A 26,917-nucleotide genomic window follows, 5' to 3' on the forward strand; every position below is an offset into this window, starting at 1 on the left:
ATATCACTTGATTATGATGACCCAACTGAGATTTTCATACAAAAATTAGGATTAAGAAAGGGTTTAAACATATAATAAAATTAAAAATATTTAAAATAGTTAAACAAAATTAAAAGAATTATATTAAACTTTTAAGTCTAACCATGTCTACCTTAAGATTGTGTTGTATATAATGTCATTTGTTATTAAATACTCGTCTATTCCTAAATTCAATAATTTCAATCTTTAATATTAAGTATCTTAAAAATAATCAACAAAAAATATAATAAAATTATAATATACAGAAATATACAAATCTTTTCTTTCAAATCAATTTTTAAATTTTAAAGGTACTTTTTAACATAAAATTTAAAATCATAGTATAAACTCTGCTTTATAAACCACTTTCGCAAAAGTCAAGCTTATATAATACTTTATAAAAAGAAGACGTCTAACTTTTTATTTACTTTTTAGTTTTTCAAATGAAGAAACTAATTTGTTTTCTACTTGTGTTAATCCACCTAAATACTATATCTCAACTAAATACCATATTTGATCCAATATGGAACACTCTGATTGAAAATGATTTACACCCTATGCTTTTAGTGTAAATTATAGGCAACAAAATACGAAGCTAATAGGTAACTTTAATTATATTATAAACTTTTAACATATTGGTTTTTCATTTTCTAAAACACTACTCTTTTATTTATTATATATATATATATATATATATATATATATATATATATTATTTGTTTGTTTTTTTCTTAAAGCTATAAGCCTTCAGTTTGTATTATTGTGTACGAACAAATGTTTAAATTGTTATCATCTATTCTCACTTCCAAGTACTTCACATAATATCCCTAATTTAATGATCACCTTTGAAGGATTATATGTTTCGAAATTCAATAATTAAATTTTGTACACTATTATTTTTAAAAAATGTTTTTGAATTAAGAAAAGACAGTGTAAGTAAACTATTCTTAAGTGAAGAAGTAAACTCTTTCAACATGAGAATAAGTCTCTGTTAAGAAAAAAATAGAAATTACCGAAAAATTTCTTTTTTATTCCCAAATATAATCACAAAGTATATTAACGTAATACACTAGGGTCAAACTCTATAGATGGTTGGCTTTAAAATTTTGTACTTAAAAAGCATTTTCTTAATAGATTAATTGAAAGAAAAGTGCTTATAAACTCTAGTAACTATTAGGTTGTATAATTGCTAGCTGTATTGAGTAGATTTGAAGAGGAATCTTGACTTTGTAGTAGAATCTTTTATTATAATTTTTCTAGTTGAAGTTGATAGTATATCGATTGTAATCATTATTTTTATTTTTATTCCATGACATTGTAAATGGATTAGTACCTTTATATTACACACACAAATATATATATATATATATATATATATATATATATATATATATATATATATATATATATATATATATATATATATATATATATAACTACTACCTTCAACTTTCAAGAGATTTAGAACTTTTGAGATACTCGAATAAACCCGGAAGAATCGAAAACTAGAAAGGTAGAAGTGATATTTATTTATTTAACTAAACACCATATCGACGTGGTCTTTGAGGTGAAGAAGTTACTTACTAATAATTTGGATAAAGAAAAAACGAAGTGAGAGAATAAATTAAGAAATAAAAGCCTAATTTGGTTTGATTAGTTAATTAATTAATTTGTTAGGAGACGGCTCTTCTTCTCCTATTTAAAAAAATGGAGTGGAAAGTAAAGAGAAAGATGGATAGTCAGTAGACAGAAACGTAACTGGCTTCCGATTCTGAAGGGCGAAACCGAAAACCCCGCAAACACAATGTTCTTTCCATTCCCACTCTATCTCTCACATTAAACCATCCTCACCTCCTAAACCATTCTATTGGTAACTATGCAGCCCTGTAGCAGAGAAATGCAAGGGATAAACTCCCTCTTCAACTCTTCTTCCCAAATCTCCCTCCAGGACCTCCACACCACCACCACCACCACCACCACCACCGCCACCAACCAGATCCAAAATTCACACATCAACCACCACCACCACCAACCACTCCAACACCATCACCAACTCCCTCACTTCGACCCAACCTCTCAGGATGACTTTCTCGACCAAATGTTCTCCTCCTGCTCCTGGCCCGACCTCAACCCAAACAAGTCCTTGTGGGACCCCAATACCCTCTCCGACCAAACCACTCCCTCCGACAACGACAATACCAATAATACTAACCATAATAATGTCGCTTTCCCCTACGACGAACCCTCCACCTTGGCCTCCAAGTTCCGCAACCACCAGATCAGCGCTTCCTCTACAAAAAACGCCGCCGCAGCTCTCATGCTCCAGCATCAACTCCTCATGTCCAGAGACTCTCCGCTCCTTCACATGCCGCTTTCCTTACCTCAAAACGACGTCGTTGACGCCTCCTCCTTCAAATCCCCCAATCCCGTACATCACTCTCACCGCTGCAACCGTAAACTTCCCATTTCTTTCTTCTAAACTGCATTTATCCCTAATTTATTTTTATTTCCGTAGGGCGGCGAGACTTCGGTCCAGGCTCTCTACAACGGCTTTGCCGGATCTCTGCATGGCGCCGGTCAAGCCTCCAACCAGACTCAGCATTTTCAACATCCTCAGGTCTGCGATTGTCATTTTAATTTTAAACAAAAAATAATTACTATTGCGTGAATCGTTGACAGTATTTTTTTTTTGTTTTTTATGTTTCAATTAAAGGGAAGTTCTAATCCGATGCAAGGGCAAAATTTTGGTGCGCCGGTTACTGGGGGCGCAACGAACCAAGCTCCGGCGAGTGGCGCAGCTGCTCAGCCGAGGCAGAGGGTTCGTGCCAGGAGAGGTCAAGCCACGGACCCTCACAGCATCGCTGAAAGGGTACTCACTGTTTTTGTTTCTGGCTTTAATTCTTGGCTTCATTAAATATCATGTTTAGGTAATGGAGCCCAATAGTTTCAGGTCGTCGCATTAGGTAGACAATATCCTAATTCATTATTATTCAGTAGAACTGGTAGTGATAAGTGACAGACTGAATAATAAACTCAGTAGTTAGTCTTTCTTTAATTCTTATACATCGAGCATGTCATGTTTACGACAATGATAAACTGCTACATAGTTAGGGTTTATAAACTATGAATTAAGTGAGGAAAATAAAGAAACAGAGAGATTTTTTTTCTGCTTGTTCCCGGGCAGTTAGTAAAGGACTTTAGCGTTTTGGTTACTGAGCTGGTTGGATACGTTGTTTGTGACAGTTGAGAAGGGAGAGAATCGCAGAGAGAATGAAAGCCCTACAGGAACTGGTTCCCAATGCCAACAAGGTAAATGCTCGTCCTTAGTTTTGTTTATTATAATATGGATCTAATTTCAGTTAATTAAAAGAAATTGAAACGGAAGCCACAGTAATCTGGCACGCGATGAGCAGTTTTTTGCAACACGGTGACTGTAGTTTTGCTGTGTAATGGGACAACTGGGTCATATCGATAGAATATATGAGTTGTTAGTTGTTTTGATGTTGCTGTCGTGTATATCGACGTTAATGTAACAAGGAAACTGGAAAGAAAAGAATGGATAGTAATGTCGCGCTCCGGAGGTGCTGTGAGCGTTTGTCTTGCCTGATCATCATACGATTCCGTGCGTACTTAACATACTAAGCTGGATAGCAGAGGGGTTAGGCCCCACATAGCTCACCGATCACTGCTCACGGTAGGGACCATGAAGTGTGGCTATTCTGACTTCTGAGTCATATAGAGGGGTAGTCCAGGCATAACATAACATATGAAAGAACAATGTTTGGTTTAATTATCATTATGCGAAACTGTTACTGTTATTATTGTGACTATTATATGGGAAAAATAAACTGGTCAATCCCTAATTGAAATATTTGTTTGGTTTGTGGAATGACAGACAGACAAGGCATCCATGCTAGATGAGATCATCGATTACGTGAAGTTCCTGCAGCTCCAAGTCAAGGTGCTCTTCCCGGGTTTTACTCTTGTGCTAATATTTCTTAATTTGATTTTATTCTTCATCAGCATCAAGTATTGGCATATTTTAATGATGGACTTCATTATTTAATTACAGGTTTTAAGTATGGTGTTATGGTTATTAAATTCCACTCTCCTGTGTCGTGAATAAATAAATAAATGGTGTCATTGTTTGGGTTACAGGTTCTGAGCATGAGCAGATTGGGCGGTGCAGCTGCTGTCGCACCCCTTGTTGCTGATATGTCTTCTGAGGTTATTACTTTTCCATTTTCATTGTCACAGCAGAGAACTTCAAATCTCATTACACTCTAATTTCTGAGAGAATTTCGAAATTATTTAGAAAATTGAACAAGTGTTAGGTGTCCGTAGTACCATAATAGATCAAACTGTGAGAGGATAAAATAGAAGGAAAACATGAGAGGGTTGCTATAAGAAGAAAAAATAAAAAATAGTAATGAAGAAAATGTGGAACAGACTGCGCACCATGAATGAAAATGTCGGAGAGAGGAGTCTGTCCCACAACCCCACCAACCCACCCAACATTTCACTTGGCTTTGGCTTATTTCAATACTCAAATTCTCAATCACCACAAAACGACAATCCAAAAGCAGCACGCGTATCCACTTTCTCAGATTCCCCTCTGTCTCTCTCTTTCACGCACGCGCACACGCGCCTTTCTATTTTCACTTTCCGTTAAAACCCCATGGTCACGTGACTGTTTGTGTTTGCAGGGTGGCGGTGACTGCATCCAAGCGAACGGCAACGCTAACCGCGGCGGTTCCCTCGCGCCAAATTCCAACAGCAACAACAACCAAACCACAGCGTCAACCTCGAACGACAGCTTGACCATGACGGAGCACCAGGTAGCGAAACTGATGGAGGAGGACATGGGTTCCGCCATGCAGTACCTTCAAGGCAAGGGCCTTTGCCTCATGCCCATTTCTCTTGCCACTGCCATCTCCACTGCCACGTGTCACACCAGGAACCCCTTGATCAACGCTGCCTCCGGTAGCACCCAGATTCCGACCAACGCCGCCCCCGGCACTCTCGTCAACCCCGCCGTGGCGTCCAACGGCGAAGGCCCGTCCTCTCCGAGCATGTCCGTGCTGACGGTGCAGTCGGCCGTGGTGGGCAACGAGGGCGCCGTGAAGGACGCTACCTCCGTTTCGAAGCCGTGATGACGGCGTTTGGGTGACTTTGGTGTGAAATAGAAAAGAACATAAAGTGCCAAAGGACAGAAAATGACGTGTGTTTTTCTATGAAGAGCCGTTAAAGTCTACGAAAATAAGGCGTCAGGGATACGGAGGGGTCGACTCGACGACGCCGTATTTACCTAGACTTTGTTTGGCTGAGGCTAACTTTCAACCTCCGTCTTCTTTTTCTTTATTATTATCTGTCGCTTTGGCTTTCTTTTGTTCATTGTTTTTAAATTATTAGTGTACTTCCTTCTCTTTTTCCTTTTCGCATTTCCGTCTAAATAACAAGTTGATCTGCCTTTTCATTTTTTAATGCGTTCCAATTAATTATAGCTTTTTATTATGAAGCCTTAAATTATGGTATTGCATTAAGAGTATATTTTGGCAAGTTTTAGGTTTGAGATGATATTTGTCTAATCACGTAACATAAAAGTGTAAACGTCTTAATGCTCGTTTCGTCACATCAGAATATTTGTAATATTGTCTTAAAAAGATGGTATCTCACAAATTGAGGATATGTTAAAGCGGCGAAGAATTTTGTACCTTTGACGCAGTCGCACATTAAACTGTTCAAACGGACTCCGTGACTGGTTCATCATGACTTAGCCATTAAGTGAATTAACTAAACCCTATTAGTGAGTTAAAAAAATAGGAGTTTTATCTGTTTGTTCACTTAATTAAAAAATATATTTTTTTTCGTCAATTTAATATTTTTTAATACATAATCAAAATTTAAAAATTCAAATCTATTTTAAAAATTTATTTTTTCTCATTTTAGACAATAAATAAACTATTATTCAAAAATTAATCATAATTCTAAATAAAATTTAAATAATTCCAAAATCTAAAAAGTTCAATTTTTTTTCATTTTAAACAATAAATAAATCATTCATTCAAAAATTAATCATAATTTTAAATAAAATTTAAATAATTTATATATATATATATATATATATATATATATATATATATATATATATATATATATATATATATATATATATATATATATATATATATATATATATATATATATATATATGCGTGTGTGTGTGGATGAGTCAAATTTTTAATAAATCAGATTAATTTTTTTTCGAATCACAGGATTTAACAAGATTTATCGATAGTTTTGCATTTTTTTACTATTTCACCACTAATGGTAGAGTTATTTTAATTTCTTTTAATTTGTGTTTTATTAATAAATATAGTTTTAGTCAAAATTTGAATTTAATTAAAGATTTATTAAACTCTAATTAGACATTTAAGTAATAGTCAAGAATGAGAATATAACTAAAAGAAACAATAACAATTATAAATGATTATTTATAATTAGAGGTGGTAAAATGGGTAATTGACTTGTCATAAAAAAAAGTCAGAAATTATAATCAGTCTTATCTTTTTTTTTTTTAATTTTTAATTTTTAATTTATATATATATATATATATTAAAAACATAATCATATAAATATTTTACATTCTTTTAATTGATTAATTATTTTTTTAATTAAATAAATTAAAATAATTATTACATTTATATTTTAAATTACTCTATTATAATTAGTAATTAAAACTTAATTTATAAATGTTAATGATTTAAACTACAATATTATTGCATATTTACATTTTTAGAAATATAAAAAAATCAAATTTTTAAATTTTTTTAATTTAAAATGACCAATGAGTTGACATATTTTAACCTGCCAATTTGGCGAGCTAAGCCAAAATGGACTTATAGGTTGAAAATTTTAATCTGGCGTATCTCATTTTAGTGGGTAGAGTTATGAGACATATCCCATTTTGTCATTCCTAATTATTACAATAACATCTAAAGACTTATACAATATATCATTCAAGGAACTTGTTAGTATCCTTAAGGTACATAGGCTAGACATTTGATAAGATGAATTATTCAAGAAAGAAAAATCTTTAGCATTAAAACATAACAAAATCAATATTCCCACCAAGGTTCTAAAGGTTGAAAAACCATCAAATCTGGAATAATTGTGAGAAAAATGAATAATCCTTCATTTTCAAGAAGATTTATAAGATGTGAAGAATGAAAAACGACATTTCACCGTAACTAATTAAGGATTGAAAAGACAAAAAAAATCTATGTTGTATGCTACAAATCCAAGAAATCAAGTTGTTTGCTACAAATATGGTTAGAATGCCTTAAGAAAGAGAAGAAGAGTCATAACAAACAACAAAGTTTATTGAAGTCATGATAGCGATTCTTATCTCATCAAGGAAAAACATTGATCATACAAAGTCTAAAGTCTTAAAAGTATAGATTGAGTTGAAGAGGATGGTGAATTAAACTATGACAAATTTTCACTAAATCAAGTTTATCATGGTTATAAAATAAGTTTTTTTAAAGTTTTGAAATACAATATTATAGGTTGTGTAAACTTCAAGAAAACCAAATATGTAGTGACCAATATATCAATAGAAAAAAAAATATGAGAAAAGAGAGAAGCATAAAGATTTGTAGTGGTTTCTTTATCACAATAGCTCCATTTAGTCACCTAATCATCCTTAGTATTAGACCAATTCACTATATTTTCAAAATTTACAAGAACCACTAAAAATAAGCATGAAAATACAATACATGTAACAACATTTTCAACCCTACAAGATATTTTACTACCACTTGTGAAATCTTATCACGAACAACACCTTTAACAACTCTAGTAAAGATACACTAAAAAAATTGCAAAACAAGAATGATTAAATATATTTTATGTCTCCAAACTTGGATGCAAAATTAGAATTTGTCACTATCACACACTTTGATATTGTTTGTTCCTCAAACTTTAAAAAATGAATAGAAATAATCTTTTTAACCCAACTACATAAATTTTTTTTGCCGTGTTATACAATGTTTTCGGCTGATGTTTGATTCATTTACATCATTTGACACGTTTCAGCATAAGTGTCAGCTAAAACATCATTTAACACGAATTTCAATATCACATCAAAATTTAGAAACTAAAAACATAAAAATGTTGAACTATTCAATGCTTATAAAAAGTTGAACAAAGAGCATAAAATCTTTAAACTAAAAAGAAACATATAAGCTTTGGAAAAAGACATGAATAAAGATTAAAATATTTTCATAAGCTTTGGTAGTTAGACGATCTAGGAATGATTTTCTAATGGTTGAAAATTGTTTTAAAAAAGCTTTCATAAAACTTTTCTAAAAAGATAGCTAAAGGTTATTACATGAGCAATAGATAATCCAATGACATAAATATCTTTATATCAGTTCATCCTTTATGTCTAATTCTCCTTTATAATAACTTGTAAATTGTTCCATTACTAATAAATTATTATAGGTAGTTATCCTTGGTTTGAGTTGCAGTTGGCTTGACCTGGAATCAGCCTCATCTAAGCTCAACCCGACTTGACCTACTCAACTCGGATTCGATCTTATCCTATCAATATTAGTTTGAGAACAATTCAAGTAGACCTAGGGTTCTATTCAACTTGACCTCAGCTAGGCATTACTTAGCTTAACATGTGATGAGCTTGTTCCAACTTAACTAATATATTCAAAATTGAACTTGTTTACTAAGTTCTATTTAGTAGAACTTGGGTTAGGTCCAACTCGAAAAAACTTAGATTATGCCTAAATTAGAAAACCTTGAGTCAATTTTAACTTGACTTGGCCTAGACCTAATAGATTTCAGCATGGTGTGGACTTATCTTGACTTAGGTCCATTTTGATTACTTTAACATGGTGTCAATCTATTCTAACTTGACTTAAATCCAATCTAACTTTTCTCATGCTGAATTTTGATTTAGATTAACTAAATGTTTTTCATGTATATACAATGTCTTAAGTAATTCTTTTGTAATAATTTCTGAGTTGTATGTTAATCTTAACTCAGCTCTTTTGTTAATATTTTCATCTTATAAAACTTTTTTATTTGGATTTTTTTTTATTTTGTGATTTTCTTTTATCTATATTACTCTGAATCAACACTAAACTCTAAACCCAATCTATGTACTGATAATTAAAATATAATAACTATTTTGTTCAAGTCATCAAATACTTGCGAGATAAAGAGTCATCTAAGATATCTACTGATAGTGCAATATTACCAAAATCATGTGTTGTATTACGTTAATGGCAAGATAGAAGAAATGAAACCAAATCAAGGTTAAGTTGCCATAAATTTCCCGGTTAAGGATATATATAACAGTAACATGAGAGGAAAATATATGCAGCATGCAGAACTCAATCACTGTTTTAAAATTGAGTATCCGAAATTCTCGACAAAAGAAAACAGACATTGCCTATGTATAATTAGATAAGTGGTACAAAGATAAAGTAACAGGTAAGAAACTCAATCACTGTGTTTGTGATTGGTTGAAACTAGAAAACTTAAGAATATCTAAACTTTCCAGTTATATATGACCAATGTTAAGCTAGGATTTTACTGCGAAATAACTCCATCATTTGAAACAAAGCCATAATAATGCTAATTATGACATGATTAAGCGCATGTGTACTTCGAGAATAATCTTTGTGCTGGCATCATTACTAAAATCACATCTATTACCTACAATATTAATTTCCTAAAACATTTTTCATAAAAAATACTCTCAATTTTTATTATGAAATATTTTTGGTAAAAAATTTCCAAAAATTATTTAGAAATATTATTTGAAAAAAATAGGATTAAATGTGAGTCCAAATCCCATATTGTATAAAAATAAAAAAATAAAGCACTGTATAATGTATGTTGAAAAACTCATTAATTCATTATCTTATCTTAAAGCTTTAGATGGAGAATACAGAGTAATCCTCTTGTTATCTTAAATGTTTTAAGTAAAAAATAGTTTCAATCTACGATTATTTTTGTAAGAAAATATGTATAAAAAATCAATATTAAAACCTGCTGATTTTGTTGCATTAACAATAACATAATGGACTACCCTCGTGCCGATTTTATTGCAATTACATGTTTGTTTCTGTGAATAAAATTATGCAACAAAAAGAAAAAACAATATCTACAAATTTTTCACGTAAAATTATTTGTGGATAACATTATTAACCTTTGCCTGTTTTGCTACCTAATATTATATATGTAGTATATAACCGTTTGATGAGTGACTACAAAAATATTAAGTCTAATATTAAACAACTTAAAGCATAATTATTATAAATTGAATCACAATTAAATAATTGTTAATCAAAGATCAATTTCATAATTTATAAACATAATTTTAAAGTAAAAAAAATAAATAATAGATATTTAATATCTAAGCGGTAAAATATCAATTACTACAAATTAGGATTAAAGAACATTAGCAGGACCTTTGGACTGTTGCATATATCTTGGAAGTTGAGTTGACCCTGCATACCGAAACATTATATATATTTGGGATTTGCTCAGCAAAATTTTGTTTCATAATATTATGTTTTTAGTTTAGTAAATTTATCCTCTGTACAAAATGCCAATTATTCTGAGTCTTGCACGCTCTCGCTATCTTGCTATCGCGTTGTCTCACTCTCTTACTACCACTCCCTCTCTATCTCGTTGTTGATATGGTTTTCAACTGAAGCAATATGCATGAAATGCAGTGTTTATGTACTTATACTTGGGGATTTTCTTTTAATAATCACGACATGGAAATAAAAAGCGTTAGTAGAAGGGATTTATATGTTAATTGTTTTCTGGATCTTATTTAGGGAGAAGGGGCTGTTATGTAATGAATGACTATCATCCTAAGCTCATTTTCTGAGGTTTTGGCTATGAGAGCATGATGGTTTGTTGAAGTTGACATTGTTTTTATATTTTGCAAACTTTTGAAGAAAAGGATGCTGGAGACTCATTATGTCTATTGTTGCATGTTTATTAGACCAAAAGTGCTTTTGGTGTGGCATGCTGGGTAATAATTGAGGAAACCTAATTTTGTTGCAATACGAGTTGATGGGAGAGACAACGAATAATATAATTTTTGGATGGTAGAATGGTCTTTTAAAGAGATAGATTATGGTATTGCAGGGAATGAAACTTAGTATATGTGTTCCCCTATATATACATATATAATATGAACATATCATAAAACCTTCTACTTCACTTTGTTTCAGGCTTCCTCTTTTTGTGTTCTTTGTAGCAGAGTTGTTGCAGCAAGCATACTCAAAGAAACAAACGCTCCAAGACCAAGGTAAAATGTGAACTTTCAGTTATTTTTTTCAAACTAAATTTCTATATATACTTTGAAATGAATTGTGTTAATTGAGGTTTCCTTACCAAACATGCAAAAGAACATGGCAAACAATTTGTCTACAGAACCTACTGATATATCCCTTTCTTCAAGAACATCATTGTGAGAGTTACATCTCACCAAGAAATTCTGCAAGGTTTCTTTGCTAGTAATGAACCTTCATTGCTAGTAAGGATTCAAAACATTTTAAACTTGTACTGAAAAGTGTCCAATCAAATTGATTTGGAGATGGCATTGAATGAAGAAAAAAACTGATAGGAAACAGAAGTTGTTCAAAAGGTGGAGTGAAATGGACTGAGTTTGGACAGAACTGTTCTAATAACTAATCATATTAAAAAGTGAAAAAGATTGGTTGGAGATCGTATTATGAAACCTTCGAAATCAGTAGCTGCTTTCCCCACCGGTTGATCTTCCAAAGAGTTAAATATTCACTAAGGTTGCTGTCGTTATTTATTTTATCGTTAGGTGTAACAAAAGTTTTTAATATCATTTCATTCCATAGAGGATAGGATGTGTTCATGGTAATAAACATCTTCCAATTCTTTGGTCTCAACTCCACGCCTGGGTTTGGATTCAGATTAATAATATTCACACGAATGAAAATGAGATAGTCACTCTTCATGAATCAAAAAATGTGCACTGATTTCAAAGTACGGATAAAAAAATATTTACATTTTTATCATCTTCATTAGTATGCGAAGAAATATAACCTAAAAATATGTAATGACAAAAACAACCTTGAAAAAAATAATAGATAAGTGACAAAAATATGAAAAAAAATCAATTTATAAATATATATATATATATATATATATAATAATTAATATTTTATTTTAATATAATTTACATTAATTATATTTTATTTTAAATTACTTTTACGATTAAGGGTAAAATAGTAATATTTTATTTTTATGCAATAAAATACTTTTTTAATTTATTAAATTTATCTTATCACTCACTAATTTTATCTCAAATTTCTTTATTTTTTTTTATTATTTTTCTTAATTCAAACAATTATACTTTTCCTTCTCCTTTCTCTCAAATACACTCTTTCAAATTTATTTTTAAAAACAAATACACTAAAAACACCATTATGTTAGGGTTGACAATAGGGATGACAAAAAAATTCGTACCAGCGGATGAAATTTGCGACGAATAATTAGTACCCGTGGGTAGTAAATACTCGCAGATTGCAGATTGCTGGTATTTTACTACCATTTATAAACAAATCGGGTGCGAGTATTTATACTATCTAACCCGTCGGTACTCATTATCCGCAAAAGATAAAAATAATAATTTAATTTATATTTTATTTAGTTAAATTAAATTTAAAATAAAATTAATTTATATTTTATTAGATTAAATTTAATTAAAATTAATTTTAATTTATATTTTATTTTATTTATATTAATTTATATATTTTTTATAATTTTATTTTAAAAATGCATAAAATATATATTTTTAATGTTTGCGTGTATACGCAGATACCTACGGGTTTTAAAATATCTGATGATTTTTTTGAAACAGATATTTACATGGGTAACGAGCGGATTGCGAGTGAAATTTTCATTTTGCGGCTTGGATTGTAGGTAGGTACTATTCGTACCCTACCCGACATGTTGTCATTCCTAGTTGACAAACTCATTCCTAAAATTAAAAAAATTTAAATTGTCAATTATGTGTTTTATTTATTTCAAGATTACATCAATCATGGGATAATTTAGGGTTTATTTGAATTAACACTTTTAAAGTTGTTTTTCATGCACAATTAGGTATAATAAGAGAAATGAAAATAAATATTATATAAAACAATATCACATTAAAATATTAAATAAATAAGTAGGATAAATGTGAAATTGGAGATTGTATATAGGATGTCAACACCACCATTCTCACTTATCTAACTTAAGAACGATGTTATTTCGACTAAACTTGATTTCGATCCAATATAAAGACGGAGTCATATCGACTAAGTTTGATGTTTTATTATATTAGACATGACACAATTCATAATTACTTGATACGGTATTATAACAAGTACAGTCAAATATTTACTGGTATAGTAGGTTGTGTACGTCATAATCTTCTTTTAAAGTATGTGAGGTTTTTTCTCAAAAATATTATAAATAATTCTCTTAGACATCATAAAGTCCAATATGGAGATGAGTCTTGTTTAACTATATGAATTTGTCGCTTCTTCATGAGTCATTTTGTGTTTTTATATAAGTGATCTAGTCTTGAATCCTTTAACGGTAACTTTTTATGCTTCTTTTGCTAGTTATCTAATTTTGGAACATCTAACTATACTTTACAAAATGTTTAATATCTATTCCTTAACCTAATTGTGATAGAAAATAACATTTAAATAATTCATTTTAAATATTTTTTTTCTTTTCTACATGATTGTACTACAATCAACATAATAAAATAAACTTATTATAATGATTATTAATACTATCAACATAATAAAGATCATATAATAAGTCATTTTACATACTTTTTTAGCCTTTATTGTGATAGTTAGAACCAAAATATAATAAGATGTAATTACTTCAATAATTTTTTTAACTAGTGAAAATCTTTCACGGTACATAGAGAGGGAGAGGTAAATAATGTTACCATATTGGTCAGAATGTTGTTGAATATTGATATTTACGGCTTTCACGGATTAAACCATTGTGCCATGGAGAATTCGTAACAGATGATCATACTGTCTTGAGTTGTTCTTCTATGGAGGTAGCTTTGTCTGATATCAAAGATAAAACTGTTCGGAAAAATCTCACGCACTCAAATAATTTCCTGAAATTGAGTCTTATTATTCATTATAATTGAAAATTTTAAATAATCATAACACTTACAATATTAAGAGAAATAAAAATAAAATATTAATTATCTTAAACATAAAATCTGTTTAATATTATATCTAAATAAACTGAAAATCATAATTATTTATCCTATTTTATCTCTATTAAATCAAATTAAATATTACAGTATCCAAAAACTAATAAAATAAAATTTTTAAACAAAATTATTAATAAAACCTTAAAATTTAAGATTATCCAAAAAAACGACACATTTGAGTTTTTTTTTTTTTTTCACTTTTTATATTATATTTGACATGACTACATAGGACAAATTGAGGTGTGAACATCATTGAAATACCACCATTCATAGTGATGTAAACATGCCAAAGTTTATTTAAAAGATTTTATCCCGAGAAATTTTGGGACATGCTCACTGTTACGGTAAAATCGAATATAAAAGGTACAGTGAATTCTCTTGACTTAAAATAAATAATATTAAAATTAAAATAGTTTAGTTAGTAAAAATTAATATTTTTTTTATAAGTAAGACAGTTACAAATTATATTTTATTTAAAATCACATGTCAAAATTTGTTTAAAAATTTTTATCTTTAGAAATTTCGGAACATGTCCACCGTCGACCCAAATATTGATCTCCCTAGTCAAATGAGTCTGCTATGGATGATAATACCAATCAAATTTGACTCCCACAATAATTTAAAGCTTTTTATTCCACTGTACATCTGCACTAACTCAACCAAGTAAATCACACCAACTCATTTTGATTTACTTCAAAATAATATACCTTCGTAAAATAAATAAAATATTAAGTATAAAAGATCAATAAAATATTAAAATATATATTATTCTGTAAATTTTATGATTATTAAAATAATCTTTAAATACTAATTCTAATTCAACAACCTTTTATTTTTTTCTTTCTAAAATGCATTCTCTTGTTGAGATACAGATTGACATTGATTCGTAATTCAAACTAGCACGGCAACACACATGACATCTCACAGTCTACTTTATTGATTTTTATGTGAACATTTTTTGACTCCGAGAGAGGAAAAATAGATGGCAAGATTGCGAGAAAAACTGAGAATCAAAATAATATTCTATGTATCTGTTTAACATTTTACGCCCCTTTGAAAGAGAAAGAAAGAAAGAAGTAAGAAATCGGTGGAATGATTACTTAGAAATAAATTAATAAAAAATTAGAAAATTTTAATCGTTATTAATATTTTTTTATTTATTTTAACATTATTTTTAACTATTCATCATTAATATTATAATAGAAAACGAAAAAAACAAAATACCCACCTGTGCTAAAAGTGTCAGACCTCACTAAAAACGCACTCAAAACCACTCTGAATGGATGTCAGGTGTCAAGCGAAGGAAATCTGGAAATCAGAAAGTGGGAGACAGGTGTGGGCAGCAAAGTGGTCGTTCGTCCTTGACGGTGGTAGCAAATCTTAGTTTTTTCAAAACTCACGCCACTCTCTGCATGCAACCTCTTTTCCAAATTCTGAAACTTCATTTTTCTCCTCCTTCTCTCTAAAAGCTCTTCCTTCTCTCTAAAAAATCTCACCCTTTCTCTTCTCCGATCACCACTCAAGCACCGCAGAAGCACTTCCGGCGTCAAGAGCTTCAGTTTGAGCCGATCGATTTCGGGTTCTGAACTGGTAAGTTCTTCCTCTCCTTTAGCCGTTCGTTTTCTGGCACATGCAAACCAATATTCTGGTTGCATGAGTTCATAATCTCGTTCTGAGCCATTTTTGGTCTTTTGTTTGGTTTAGTTTTGGAGAATTGTTGAGCGTTGAGGGTAGAAGGACTTGTAGTAGTGTGAACTGTATTCTGCCTTTAGGAACGTTCGGTCACGCTCAGAGATAAGGGAAGCTTATTAATTTAATTTATATGTTGCTTGTATTGCATGAACGTTCGTTGAGTTGATGAATTAAAATGAAGTATGATTGTGCTATGTTTTGATGTATGAAGTATGTGAAATTTCTATGATGTGGATGTATGAAATTATGTAGATAAATGTTGAGAAATTGAATTGAGATAAATGATTTCTAAGTATGAAAATTCCCTATGATAATGTATGTTCGTTACTGAATGGTCTTTGACCGTTCGGTTTTTCTCGGGGACTCGCTTAGAACTGGATTCTTTAATTTGGAAGGAATTTATGTTGAGGACGAGCGTCTTCGTCTAGTACAATTTGTGTACAGGTGTTCCACCAAGGATATCCTTTCCTTGGTATTTTAATATAAATTTAAGTATATCTGTGTAGTAGTATGTCCGTTCGTTCTTGAACATTAGTCAAATGATACCTTATATTCACCAAGCGCTCGTACGATTTAGAGTTAGGTCTTTCACCAAGCGCTCGTACTATTTAGTGTTGGGTATTACACCAAGCTCTCATTCTTTTTTCTATAATCTATCTTAATGAAAATAGCGTTCGTCCAAATTCAATAGAGTTCTCTCTCTACCGTGCTCGGTCATTGACTGACATTCGGTTTTCTTGATGTTAAACTCAAATAAGCTAAGTATTTATACGAAGGGTGAAATTTAGATGATTAATAATGAAAGATGAATAAAATTTGATATGGATGGAATGTTTTGGATTATGGACGAGCGTTCCAGGGAGGAATAGCTCATGAATGGATATTGGAATTTGGTAAAGTATGAATGTGGGCATTAATTTGGACAGATAGGACTAACCTCGGGTGGCAGCTGTTGAGGGCATCCCAGTTGTAACGTCCCGGCAACTCACAGGGACCATCGACTGCCCCCACAGATCACCACCAGGCTTTCCAGTGTGCTTTGTCCTCACTCGCACACTTTCCGGGAAAACTTCCCAGAAGGTCACCCATCCCAGAATTGTAAGATCCTTAAAAAAATATTTGTAAGTTAAATACTAGATAAAAAAAAAATGAATAGTAAATTGTGAATAGTAAAAGGTGAATAGTAAAAAGTGAATAGTAAAAAAAAAATAAAAATAAAAAAAAAATATATTTTTGGAAAGGATAAGTGTTACACGTAGCTTTGAGATCAGAATTCACCAATTTGCAAATAAAAAATTATTTTTGTAATAGTAAAATGAATAAAAAAATGAATAGTAAAAATGAATAGTAAAAATGAATAGTAAATTTTTTTACTACAAATAGCCAAGGGGGGGAGGCTGGAAATTTACACCAAAATTCTAGAGAAATTGTGAGAGAAGAGAGTTGGAGTAAATTATAGTTGAAGAGGGGAAATTCTGGAAGTTTCCGGAGAACGGTTTGAGAAGAGGAAACTAAGTCTGGAATAGAGGTAAGGGGAGCCAACTTTGAGTATTTCCTTTTGTATTATCTTGAGTCTTGGATATGTTATATTTTGCTTTTCTGATCTTATATCTTGAATATGGAGTATTTTGTTTCTGTATGATCTTAAATTTTAAATGAGAGTATGCTTTGTATTGATATCCAAGTGTGATAGTTGTAAAATGTAATGTTGATTATGTTATGCCACTTGTATGTTATTAGTTGTTTATTTTTTTGTATTTTGGAAGGATTAGAAATTGTCTAACCGGCTCTGCCAGATTCAATTTCTTGTTTCCCCAAACATTCTATTGTTTCCCTTATTTAATTGTATTTTGGAAGGATTAGAAATTGTCTAACCGGCTCTGCCAGATTCAATTTCTTGTTTCCCCAAACTTTCTATTGCTTCAGTTATTTATTTTATTGCACTTTTGGAAGGATTAGAAGTTGTCTAACCGGCTCTGCCAGATTCAACTTCTTGTTTCCCCAAACTATTTATTGCTTTACTTATTTATTTTATTGCATTTTTGGAAGGATTAGAAGTTGTCTAACCGGCTCTGCCAGATTCAACTTCTTATTTCCCCAGACATGTATTGTTCTTGTTATTTAATTATATTGTATTTTGGGATGGATTAGAAGTTGTCTAACCGGCTCTGCCAGATTCAACTTCTTGTTTCCCATAAATTTTTATATTAAGATTATTCTTATGATTGTCAAATATTGTATTCTTCTATGACCATTTATAGTAATATCTTATTATGGGTAATTGTTTATAATTATCTTGTATGAATTCTATCATGAATGAGTTTCTTGGCTGAAATTGATCTTGTTGGAAGGTCTGGAGTAAGGATTCTGTAATAACTTGTATATGAGTATTAAATAGATGTAGTGATACTATTTGAGGTTGTTGTAAGACGAAGTAAAAATATTAAAATTAGGCATTTTAGATTTAGAGCATAAGCGAACAAGGTAGATAATTTAAATAAATAAATTGTTAATTATTGAAGGCCTCCCTTTGTTGGTAGGATAGAGGAACCTTAAAAACCTGAGTTGGCACATCCCTGATCATAGAGCAGCCCTGGCCTGGTCCAGTCAGTTGTGACTAGTCATATGTGTTGGCGTCGAAGGTGAGTTTGATGCGTTCAGACATCTGGGTCCTCTCCGGTGACCAATTGGGGTAAAGAAAGATCTCTAATAGGATGAAATTAAAATAAAATAAGTTAATTCGAGATGCATAAATTTATCATGGTAAAAACTTCATATATATTTTATTTATCGTTACATTGAGTTCAGACTTTAATACGTAGTGGCTAAGATATGATGAAATGTTTTGGCTGATCTATGAATCTTTAATTGGTGAAAATATGTTGAGTTATACTCGTTATGGTCAAAAATGAGTTTATAATATGAAGTATGATAGTCGGCGATATGTTTAATTTATTAACACCAAAATAGGTTATTGTCAAATTATGATTAGAGAATGAACATGATTGAGTTATGTGGAGAAGAGGTTATGAATTGTTGATTTGATGAAATGTTGGAGTGGATAAGAGAGTATGAAATGTTGAGGTGATGAAATGTTGGAGTGGATATAAGAAATTATTGCTTATGAAATGATGTTCCCTACGGGAAGTAGTATGTTCGGTTATACCATGAGAGCTTGGTATGAACAAAGTAACACCTGAGGTTAATGAAAGCAGGCAGCAAGTGGTCTGACCATAAGGCTTTGACATAAATATGTGGATCATAAGTTTTATAGAAGCAGGCAGAGAGCGGTCTGACCATAAGGCTTCAGAGAGTAAGACATAGTATACAGGTGAGGCTTAAGGAAGCAGGCAGAGAGCGGTCTGACCATAAGGCTTCGTGAGTAAGCATAGTATAAATTGTAAGGTTTATGAAATTGAGGAAGATGATTTTGATAATGATGAATTAATGACATCGGGGTAATGATATTTGAGTAATTGTAGAAATAAATGATTAAACTATTCTTATTACAAGTTTAATGATTGATTTGATATGGTTGGCTTACCCTTATTTGTTTATGCTATGATCATATAACTCATGTTATATGTGATTAGATAATGTTGCAGATGTGGTTGAAAAAGCTTAGAGATGAGAGAGATGCGGGGAAAACCTTTCATGGATTTTTGTAAAAAGAATAAATTTGTATTGGGAAGATTATGTTGTGTAAAATTTAAAAGTTGAAATGTCAACGGTGAAGACTATATTGTTTAAAGTTTGTAAGTTTGGTATTGTACTTTGGAGTAATTGAAATAAAGTTTGATTGTTTATATGAGATATCGAATTAATTTAGTCTCTACTATCAGTAATACCCTTTAAAATATTTGGGTGTTACAAGAATTGCTCCAAGCTAAGCACGCTTAACCATGGAGTTCTTATGAGTTAGGCTACCGAAAAGCAAATGCATTTTGGTGATATGAGTAGTCAAATCAATTCCTTTAAGCTATCCTTCAACTGTATAGTCCCATACCTACACAGTCTCCAGATCCCTCTCATTCCGGTGTATGCTCGATTCGTCCATGTACCCCTTCCACCCGAAGCTGCCAGGAGCCGCTCCTTGACTGTGCCCCCTGCACCATGCCTCTTGCACCGGCGTCACTCCCCGCCCTCGTTAGTGCCCGGATGTCACATGATTTGAAGGGGTACATGGACGAATCGAGCATACACCGGAATGAGAGGGATCTGGAGACTGTGTAGGTATGGGACTATACAGTTGAAGGATAGCTTAAAGGAATTGATTTGACTACTCATATCACCAAAATGCATTTGCTTTTCGGTAGCCTAACTCATAATCTGTGGGGGCAGTCGATGGTCCCTGTGAGTTGCCGGGACGTTACACCAGTTACTACATCACTTGGGTGCACGAACGTCGTAGCTACACAGATTTCATACAGTCAGTATAGTATTAGGCTTTTAATGAACGAATGATGAGTTATCTTGTTTGGTGGATTGTGTGAAATATATGTTTATACATGAATTAAATTACATAGCTAGAAGAGGCGCTGGAGGAAGATAACTTAGTAGAAGTTAAGACCGAACAGTAGAACCGTTCTGTCAGTAGTATAGTCTGATAGTAAGGTCATCGCTCGATCACCTTTTCCCTTTGTTTTTGTATGACCGTTCGGTATGGGCTTTTGTAAACCGTTCGGTCAGAATTGTTTAGTTTTAAGATGATCGTTTGACCATCGTTTTCCCTTTTCTTTTGGTAGGACCGTTCGGTATAGTATTTTATAAACCGTTCGGTCGGGATTTGCTTATGTTGTTCGGTTTTAAATTTTTAGTTTTTTTGTAAGGCCGTTCGGTCACAACCGTACGTTCTACTTTAATGTAAGACTGATCTGTAATATTATTTAATATGATTATTCTATTATATAGTTTTAGACTATATTTTTGGGATGTTACAAAAAGTGTTGACGTCTCTCTCTTTTTTGTGTGTATTTTATAAGTCTTTTTATCTTAATCACTTTTGTGTACTCGCACACTTTATATTAACCTTTTTCCTCACAATTAAACTTTAAACTCAAGCATGCAAATCCTTAAAATCATAATATGTAATTATTTTAAACTTAGTAGTTCGTCATAAACGAGTGTGTACACTTCAAAGAATGCCAAAAATAAATAAAAAATATTTAAATATTTAAATATGAATCTAATTTTTATATTAAATAAAAACAAAAAAATATATTTATAAACTCATTGTCTCAAAAGATTTTGGATTGAAAATAATATTAAGTTTTTATATGAGCTGAAGTCATTTTTTATAATATCTTATTAGTATTAATTTTCTATTGAAAAAAGGATTAAATAATATCTAAGATAATTGAATTGATTGTTTAAAACTTTAATTTATTTTATTAAAACAACTTATTTAGAAGATGTAATTTTTGTGAAACACAAAAATACTCAATAAATATAAAATAAAATATAATAAAGGGATATAAAAAAAGATTTTCAGATTCATTTAAGTGATGTCAATTACAGATTCAATATCAATATGTTGGACTTAAGAGATATCGCTTTTAATATCTTGCAATTTTCGTATTATATATAATTACATTCTGATACATGTAATCACACAAGATATGAATGAAATATATCTAAACCAATCCCTGAGAGACATTACAAACATATGCATAAGTACTCTGCACAACACACCAGACAAGATGCAATCAAACAATGCATAAAGCTAAGGAAAAAAAAATATCACCTATATGTGATGAATATCCAAATATGTGAATCAAAGAGCATAAAAGAAATTTCATAACTATGTAAATTAATATCTCGAAATGTTTCTTGTAAGTATGAAATTAGTATTATTTATTGAAAGCAATTGATAACTATCTAAAAGAACATAGAAAAGGATGTGTAGAAAACATTTCATAAAGAATTTAATTGATTATGTTTAAAGTTAATATGTTATTTTGTGTTTCAAGTATGAGATCGAGATTAATAGTTGTAGAGGGTTTGAATGTTCGTTCTCACCTTGTCATTCGTCCTTATCGTTCGCTCGGTTACATTTTGAGATTATTTAAATATGTATTTATAAATTTCAAAATGAGTTTAGATTAGTGACAACCTAATTATGACCCAATTGATAGTAATCATGCTTTATCTTTAATTTATTAATATTAAAGTTAATCTCTTTATAGGCTAGTTCAATTAGTTGGTCATAACCGCACGATTTAAAGAGTATCATATGGTCCATCGTTGATAGTTTGAACCATCTCATCCATAATTAATCTAACAATCATACAATACATTTTATTTTATGTTGCTCTTAAAAATAGATCAATATTTAATTAATTATCTCTAAATTAACCAATTAATTGAACAAGCTAAAATATGGTTTAATCAATTATTTACACAATTATGGTTTCGACGAATTAACGTAATTAAATATTACTAAAGATAGTTGATGATGTTACTTAAAATTATGAAGACTATAAACAACCATGTTTCTTGATCTAAAATAAATTCTTACTATATTCACGATTCTCAAAATTTTATGTCAACTATAAACAATGGCACATACCCAATTTCACTATTCAAGATTTGAATAAACTTAATCAATAATCTATTTTATTCTTTTTTTCTGCTTTGGTACTAATATACATAAAAGAAAAAAAAAATATTTTTATCCCCTTTGAACATGAATTAAAAGAAGGAAATTGTACATAATAAAATTTGTTCAAAGAAGAAAAATGTACATAATAAAATAAAATGTGAAAGAAAAATATTAGATTTATTATTAATAATTGCATAAATTATATATGATCATATACCTAATACTTTTAAAAACGTCTCAAACAACTCAATAAACTAAGAGTCCAAACATTTAATATACGATCATTTACGTAGTACTTTTAAAAACATCTCAAACAACTTAACAAACAAAAAGTCCTAAAATTTAATATACCCACACGTTTAATGTTTTTTTTTAAAATTTTAATTACATATTATTATATATCTACGTTTAATGTTTTTTTATTTATTTTAATTACAATAAAAAAACTGTAATTGACACGTGTATAATGACATTTTAAAAAATCAAATCACATTATGGAAATTTCCTTACATGTATGTTGAGGACGTGAGTAATTCGTTAAGAGAATTAAATCCGAGACTTTTAAAAGAAAATGGATAAAAGTTGATCAAAATTTGAAAAAAGAATAAAAACCAAAGTAACATGATAATTTAGAAATAAATAACGTATTTAACTTAAAAATAAAACTAAATATTTTATAATTATTATATTATTAATTAAAATGGTTTAATTAATTATATCTATTACTATGATTTTATTTAAAAACACTTAAGTGTTATTTCTGTTTCTTTTTCTTTACAAAAGGAAAATAAAAATAATAATAACCTAAAACATTTTCCAGTTAAAAGTTCAAATTTAAATAACCATTTTTGATAATTGTTTTATAAAATATTAAAGATTATTCAATTAATTAAAGAGTTTAATTACTTATTTGTTATTCATCTATATGAATGCATAATTTAACATATAGTTCCTAAAAACTAGATCAAACTGATCGGTGGGATTGAGAATGAGTCTCCTATGCGATTAGGTAGTAGTATAAAACAGATGATGCGCAACACCAGATATAATTGGTCAAACCAATAAAAAGCAATTTAGAAAAATATTAATAAATTTATCATTTAAAATATTGATGCATATTATTGAAATTTTAATTTAAATACGATATACATATTTAATTTAAAGATTTATATGTATGTTAATTATCAAGACCAATTAAAGTACAAGTCCACTCATTTATTGAAAAGTTTAAATTTTAGAGAAAAAAAATAGGGTAAAAAGGCTGCCACGAGCATGAGCACACCAATCAATTTGCAAACATTGACAATGACGGCAACATAAGAACAACATCATCCACAGCACATTTACTTCGACACCTTCATGTCGATTCCTGTTCATTATCTTTATTTTCCGGAATTGCCCATTCAGGTTAATGCAACACATGCATTGGACTCATACCCAAAGCCCCAAACACAGATTTGGAACAAGAAGCAAGCAAATAATTCAATAGTGTCTCTCAAATCTCACTTCAAACAATAATGAACAAACAAACAAACACAGCAGAACGAACGAAATTGAATGTCTCTAAGGAGCAAGACGCAACAATGGGAGTGTCGGTTCAAACAGGTGTAGGATTCTCAGAAGGGGAAGTCCTCCAAACGATGTCTTTAAGCGCAGGACGAAGTTGGTTGCTGCAGAACTGGTTGTACTCCAAGGTATCACCGTTGTCCTTCTTCACCTCCACCACCAAAAGCGACGGCGTCACGGCGTATAAATCCGCAGCAATTGCAAGCTTCCCTTTCCGACCCCGCTGTTGACCCTGCAACCTCACTTTGCTCTCGCTTTTCTTAACGTCAAACTTCACCGCCTTCGCCACCTCCTCCAGCCGTGAGATCACGCTACTCGCGGTGCGTGTGGTCGCAAACCGAATCTCCTTCTCCTCCTTCTTCTTCTCCTCGAACAAGGGCGACAAATCGAACCCCTCCGAAAGCGAAATTAAATGGAAAGCATTCATCGTGGTGGACTTAGATTCTTCTAACTGCTTAATCTTCTCTTCCAAATCCAACTCTTCTCTCTTCGCTCCCATCACGTCCTTCGGAACCGACTTTTTGAACCAGGACGAGTCCATGATCTTGGAAATCGTTATTCGGTTATTCGGGTTCGGGTCGAGGAGCTTCGTAATGAGGCGGCGTGCCTCGGATGAAAACCACGGCGGGCACTTGAAGTCACCGCGGTAAATTTTCTTATACAAGGAGACCAAGTTGTCATCCTGGAAGGGTAAAAACCCTGCGAGGAGTACATAGAGGATTACACCGCAAGACCAGATATCAGCCTTGGGGCCGTCGTAGCCCTTTTTCCCGATGACCTCCGGCGCCACGTAGGCCGGGGTGCCGCAAGTGGTGTGAAGCAGGCCGTCCTGGCGGAGGTGCTCGGAGAAGGTGCTGAGGCCGAAGTCGGTGACTTTGAGGTTGCCCTCCTCGTCGAGGAGGAGGTTCTCCGGCTTGAGGTCGCGGTGGTAGACGCCACGGCTGTGGCAGAAGTCGACGGCGGAGACGAGCTGCTGGAAGTAGAGGCGCGCCGTGTCCTCCCTGAGACGGCCGCGGGCGATCTTGTTAAAGAGCTCGCCGCCGCGCACGAGCTCCATGGCGATGTAGATCTTGGACTTGCTGGCCATGACCTCGTGGAGCTGAACGATGCTGGGGTGCTTGACCATGTTCATGGCCGAGATCTCCCTTTTCATCTGCTCCATCATCCCCACCTTAATCAATTTCTCCTTCCCCACCACCTTCATGGCCACGCTCTTTCCGCTCTTGAGGTTCCGCGCGTGGTACACCTTGGCGAACGTTCCGTGACCCAGTAGCCGCCCTAGCTCGTACTTCCCGTGGAGCAACAGGGAGTTATTAGCCTCGCCGCTGCTGGTTTTCTCAGCCATCATCAAAATATAGAAAAACACTACTACTCCTTTTACTTCTACTAGTACTAGCAGTGCTGCGAATTACAATACAGAAGTGGTATCTTACAGATTTGGGTTGGGGAAGGGAAATTGAAGAGAAATGGTGGGCTAGTTCACCCGTCTTCGACGTGCTTCCGGTGGCAATTTCTGCCGCCGATTCTGCGTTTGGCTTGGCCACTTAGCTCAGTTCTCTTCAGCCGAAAACCTATCATCTCTATTCATTCCCTGGTCCTTCCGGGACCAAAAACAACCACTCGCTTGATTTTTCCCAATTACTCAATCGCTCTCTCCCTCCCTGTTTCCCTGTTTCTCTCTTGTTTCCTTCATTCTCTGCGCTTCCGGTTCTTCTTTATAACCGCCTTTTTGTATCAGGGCAATTACGTATTTGGCCCTGGTTGGAACAAACTAGGCACGTGGCATGATCGTGGAAGGTATCTTGGGCTTGGATGGTGACACGTGTGTTTGTTCTGTTTAAGAGAAGGAAGGAGTGTGGAAATGGTAAAAAGGGTTGTTGTAGATGTGTGGTTTGGTTGTTAGTTCATGAATGAGTGACACATGAGGTTCAGAGTGAGAGCGAATAAGAGTAAGAGATTAAGAATCTTATGGTTTGCAGCAACAAAAGCAAAGATGTAACATTCGTCCCCGCATGACAGCGATAACACCTAGGAATGTACCCATATTGTTTCTCTATTTATTTATTATTTAGTACTATTATTATTATTATTATTATTATTATTATTATTATTATTATTATTATTAATCAATCAACCTACTACTGCTGCTCATTGAGCTACCTAATGAAACACTTCCTACTCAAGATTCCTGGAATCAAATAAATACACTGTTGTCGATTGAATTGCCAATTCATTTCACCTATTTATTATGAACATTTTGCTCTAAATTTTCATTGGTTGGTTGATTAAAATTGTGTTAAGACTATGGACATTTTTCAGAAAAATTATTATTTGAATTTCAGTGTTTTTCACTGTAAATATAGTGGTGTGATAATACAAATTTCATTTTCTATTGTAAATAAAATATTAACATATTAAGAAAAAAAGTATTGAAAATTTCTGTAGTCTTGAAAGAGTGAAGTCTTTGCATGAGAATTATTAACTCCGATAAGATTAATTATATACTATAGTACAAAAATTACTATTAAGAACACTTAACATCAATGATTCTTTAATATTGCTAAAATTAATGTCATTTAAGAAATAAAATAATTTGATATTTGTTCTTAATCCTCGTGGTATTTTCATATAGGATAACAGTTTGTGTTATAATATGTTATGATTTAAAGTACAAAGACTTTAAGTAAAAGAGTACAAGTGTTCTTTAATTTTGAGTCACATTCATATTTATA

The 26,917-nt window shown here is 31.9% G+C and overlaps 2 protein-coding genes across 2 annotated transcripts; one reads left to right on the top strand and one right to left on the bottom strand.

The window, feature by feature from the left end:
- The first annotated feature begins 1,731 nt into the window (after nt 1-1,731).
- Nucleotides 1,732-5,502, top strand: LOC108331952 (bHLH transcription factor RHL1). Its single transcript, XM_017566990.2, has 7 exons — nt 1,732-2,446; nt 2,534-2,635; nt 2,732-2,887; nt 3,262-3,327; nt 3,914-3,979; nt 4,177-4,245; nt 4,725-5,502. Exons 1-7 carry the CDS (start codon nt 1,895-1,897, stop codon nt 5,169-5,171), a joined length of 1,458 nt encoding a protein of 485 aa, XP_017422479.2. The 5' UTR covers nt 1,732-1,894; the 3' UTR covers nt 5,172-5,502.
- Nucleotides 5,503-23,892: 18,390 nt separating this feature from the next.
- Nucleotides 23,893-25,906, bottom strand: LOC108331829 (CBL-interacting serine/threonine-protein kinase 6). The gene has a single exon (XM_017566792.2). The coding sequence runs from the start codon at nt 25,531-25,533 to the stop codon at nt 24,217-24,219; it is 1,317 nt and encodes a 438-aa protein (XP_017422281.1). The 5' UTR covers nt 25,534-25,906; the 3' UTR covers nt 23,893-24,216.
- Nucleotides 25,907-26,917: the final 1,011 nt, after the last annotated feature.

Source organism: Vigna angularis, chromosome 4 (assembly GCF_016808095.1).
Source record: "Vigna angularis cultivar LongXiaoDou No.4 chromosome 4, ASM1680809v1, whole genome shotgun sequence".
Taxonomy (NCBI): domain Eukaryota; kingdom Viridiplantae; phylum Streptophyta; class Magnoliopsida; order Fabales; family Fabaceae; genus Vigna; species Vigna angularis.

Excerpts from the sequence above, each read along its gene's own strand:
- LOC108331952 (XM_017566990.2), top strand. The coding sequence starts at position 1,895 with ATGCAGCCCTGTAGCAGAGAAATGCAAGGGATAAACTCCCTCTTCAAC. Across the intron at positions 2,636-2,731 it reads AGCATTTTCAACATCCTCAG|GGAAGTTCTAATCCGATGCA; the intron begins GTCTGCGATTGT and ends TTTCAATTAAAG. Across the intron at positions 2,888-3,261 it reads CTCACAGCATCGCTGAAAGG|TTGAGAAGGGAGAGAATCGC; the intron begins GTACTCACTGTT and ends TGTTTGTGACAG.
- LOC108331829 (XM_017566792.2), bottom strand. The coding sequence starts at position 25,533 with ATGATGGCTGAGAAAACCAGCAGCGGCGAGGCTAATAACTCCCTGTTG.